Consider the following 3,494-nt stretch of genomic DNA (forward strand, 5'->3'; position numbering starts at 1 on the left):
AGGGCCTGAGCGTTGTTGGGTGGGGGAATATACTTAGACATGTGTTAAGTATGGAGAGCTTTGGCAATAGAGCAGGGCAGCAACAGGAAAGCAGTAGGAGGTAAGAGAAGACACCTTGTAGTGCCTGCTATGCAGTTTGGCTGTTATGTTACATATATTAGGAGCCTGATATAGTTCTTTAGCACTTTGGGATTCATCCAGTCCTGGGCTACAAGATGCAATAAGGCTGTTGGCAGCATAAAAAAAACCTGCTAAGTTTTCTTTTATTATTCAGCTGCGGGTTCATTGGGTGGCTTTAGTTTGTACATGTTGAAGTAAGATACAACTTGCTGGGGAACCTCAGCCAAAACACTTTGAGCGAGGACTTCCTTGGGAGCCTAAAATCAGAAGAGAAGAATGAGGTTATTGAGAGGCAGAAAGGACAATTACTGTTAGCCTACTGTTCACCAAATCCCATTTCACCAATCTCCTTGACATTCTGATACCCATAACAGGTCATCAGTGTGGCTTCAACATGCATGGAAGGCATGATTCACAGATATAATGAGTGTGTGAATGGCTTTTGTAGTATAGAAAAGAAGATAGTGAAGTAAATATGGGAGAACATGTTGCCTTTATAAAAAAAAAAAATTTCACTGACCTGGAATAAGTATGCTGATCAGCTGTTCCAAGTTCACCTGCAACATGCTTATTTCAGATCAGTAACATTATAAAAGAGGTCAGTGAAGACAGCCTTTGTATTTCTTTGATAAAATTATAAAAAACATTAGCAATGTCTTCGGTGGCTATCCATGCTCAGTAAATGTCATAGTCCAGTTTTTCTGTCACTGGAATCTGCAAAGCTTTTGCACCTTACTACATACATTTGCCTCAAGGGTACACAAAAGTTTGTAAATTCTGTTAAAAAAAAATGATATAGGCTATTAGATATCTCAATAGAATAGCACATTTTAAACATGGATTACAGCCATACCGCAAAATGTTATTGAATCCCTTAGGGACCATTTCATGTAGTGTGCGGTGTGTTAACACAAATTATGTTGTTAAGGCAGCCCATATGCCCCCCACCCCTTCCCTGTGTCCAAAATTGGACATGATTTTTTTTTATAATGCAACATGCTACCGTTCGTTGTGGTGTGCTACTCAGGTGTGTTGAGGAAGATGCGCAGGAGTGCCATCCAAAATGACGACAATGCAATGAGTGTGTGTTGGCCCTTAAAAAGCGTCTTTTGTCATTAACTCTCTGAATAACTGCAGACAGCTGAACTGAATATGATTTATACATACAATACGCGTGTTTCCTGAGCATTTTCTTTACTCTTAGAATGTATGTACAACAATTGGTTGTGGCAGAAATAACTTAAAAGCTGAACCCTGGGCAACAATATGTTTGGACATGTTTTGTTCTAGTTGCCTCCACAGTGTACATATTTTTTATTTTATTTTAAGAAGGAAAAAATGTCAGTCTGCTGGTTCTGTGTATTAATACAGCTTGCACTGAATTCCCCCCTCCCTTCTCTCCCCCACCACAGCTGACACCAAAACTGCACCTATACTTGACACCAGTGCAGGTGTTGTCTCTCCTCCAGTGTACTTCTTGCCCAATCGCAAAAGCAGCGCGTGATAATTCTTTGGTTGTGTGTTTTGAAAATATGCAAAGTGCACGCAACACTACCGCTACTGTCATTTATAGTTGCAGCCCTGATGTCAGTCAGGGATAAGATGATCATAACACATCTGAACATATTTAAGTAATGGTGCCTGGTGCTACTTTAAATGTAATACTTTGTTTTAATTTAGATACCTGTGCAAACTTCCTGAATGGCACAAACTGCACAATGTCTAAAGGGGAGAGCGATGCAGGGACCCACTGGATAACCGAACATTAAAAAGAAAACAACAACAAAAAAAACCCCAAACAAACAACAACAGAAGATTTTAGTGTGGACCTCCTTTAAAGGCCCATTAACACCAGCAAGTCACATTTGACACGTGCCTGCGGGTGTACAATGACAGGCAAGGATAAGCAGTGACCTGGTGCATCACTGTTTACTATTTTGTTAGAACTTTATTCAAATGTCAGGAGTGACATTTCATGAAGATCAATCGACAGAGCACAGTGCGATGCGGTTGTATTGTGTTGCACCACATTGTGCTGAAAAACATTACAACATGCCATACTTTTATTTAGCCCACACCACCACAATGCAAATTGCATTGTCTGTGAGTTGAGGCTCTGCTGGAAAAAGCTGCCAGCGCAGCCCCAACGCTTCTGTGTGAACAGGTCCTGGTGTGAACTGGTGTGTTAATGAAAGGACAATTTTCACAACATATGCAGCAAGCAAAGTAAAAATAAATAGATTTAAAATTACAATATCATGCAAGAATCCAGAAAAGTTTACTTACAGAAGCGGTCTTTTGCTGAGTTGCGGCTGCAGCAAACGCAGCAACGTGGTTAATAATTGGAGAAAAGTTGGTGGGGCCATACAGTTTAACTTGAGGAAGACACTTGCGGTACGCATCTACTATTCCTTCAATTCCTACAAGAATAAAAGACTAAACAGATCTCTGTTATAGGTACTATAAAGAATAAAAGGACTATTCAGTTGAAGTTACTTATGTATTTGCTCTCCAGACAACAGTAGCTCTGGTTCAAGTAGTTCTGCATGGAAGGAATCTATTTCTGTAAATGGAAGTCTGCTGTGGCTGCCAGCACAGTGTCATACACTTTTCAGCGGAAAAAAAAAGTAATTGAAAAAAGTAGTTTGCTTGCAAGATCAATGAAGTGCGGTTACCTGTAACAACTAATCAGTACTGAGTGCTCCTCTTTCAGTTACTCACAAATTCTGTTTGGCTTTGTGTTGCACAAAAATGATCTCTGCACCATGATATTAAAATGGAATTACAGTAAACACTATGAGTTTTGAACAGAAAGCGGAAGAACTGAAAGCTCTGCAAGGTTTTCATGGCGGCCCTTTGGAAGTTTAGATGTTTTACTGTCAAAAAACAATAAAATCGCAGAGGATTTCTTTTTTTACTTATCACTAGAAAAACACACACATACATATACAGTGTAGTCCCAGAGGTAGACACGGCACTCTATTTGTAAATTTATAAATTCTTTATTTATACAACAGCATTTATGAGTTACAGTCAAACATGTAAAAATCAGAGGATAAATTGTTACATACAATCATCAAAATGGCATCCGTCAGGGCCACCGCCCCAAAGGGGGTTCTGACCTAAATCAAACATACATCTAGAAGGTGTATCTCCAACACGGAGACGAGAGCCTATTAGTCTGTCATCGGTGGACCTCCCTGCCTCAGTGCCATATAAACAAGGAGACGTCATTGCGGTTTGTAAACGTACAGTTACAGATCTAAATTCAAGTGGGGAGATCGGTGTGGCCAGCTGTGCCAATCACCAGTTTTCTAGGGGACAAAAGGGAGGACAGATTCGAGAGTTCTAGGGAGGGAGGGGAGGGGAGGGGA

The 3,494-nt window shown here is 40.3% G+C and overlaps 1 protein-coding gene across 1 annotated transcript in view; it reads right to left on the minus strand.

The window, feature by feature from the left end:
• Positions 1-247: 247 nt before the first annotated feature.
• Positions 248-3,494, minus strand: part of LOC108802868 (copine-3-like) — a 29,980-nt gene continuing 26,733 nt past the window's right edge. Inside the window, 3 exon segments of the mRNA XM_018574723.1 lie at positions 248-377; positions 1,805-1,870; positions 2,407-2,540. Of these exon segments, the coding sequence (XP_018430225.1) occupies positions 267-377; positions 1,805-1,870; positions 2,407-2,540 (311 nt within the window). The 3' untranslated portion in view covers positions 248-266.

This window comes from Nanorana parkeri, unplaced genomic scaffold, assembly GCF_000935625.1.
Source record: "Nanorana parkeri isolate BGI_ZX_2015 unplaced genomic scaffold, ASM93562v1 scaffold3187, whole genome shotgun sequence".
Classification (NCBI taxonomy): domain Eukaryota; kingdom Metazoa; phylum Chordata; class Amphibia; order Anura; family Dicroglossidae; genus Nanorana; species Nanorana parkeri.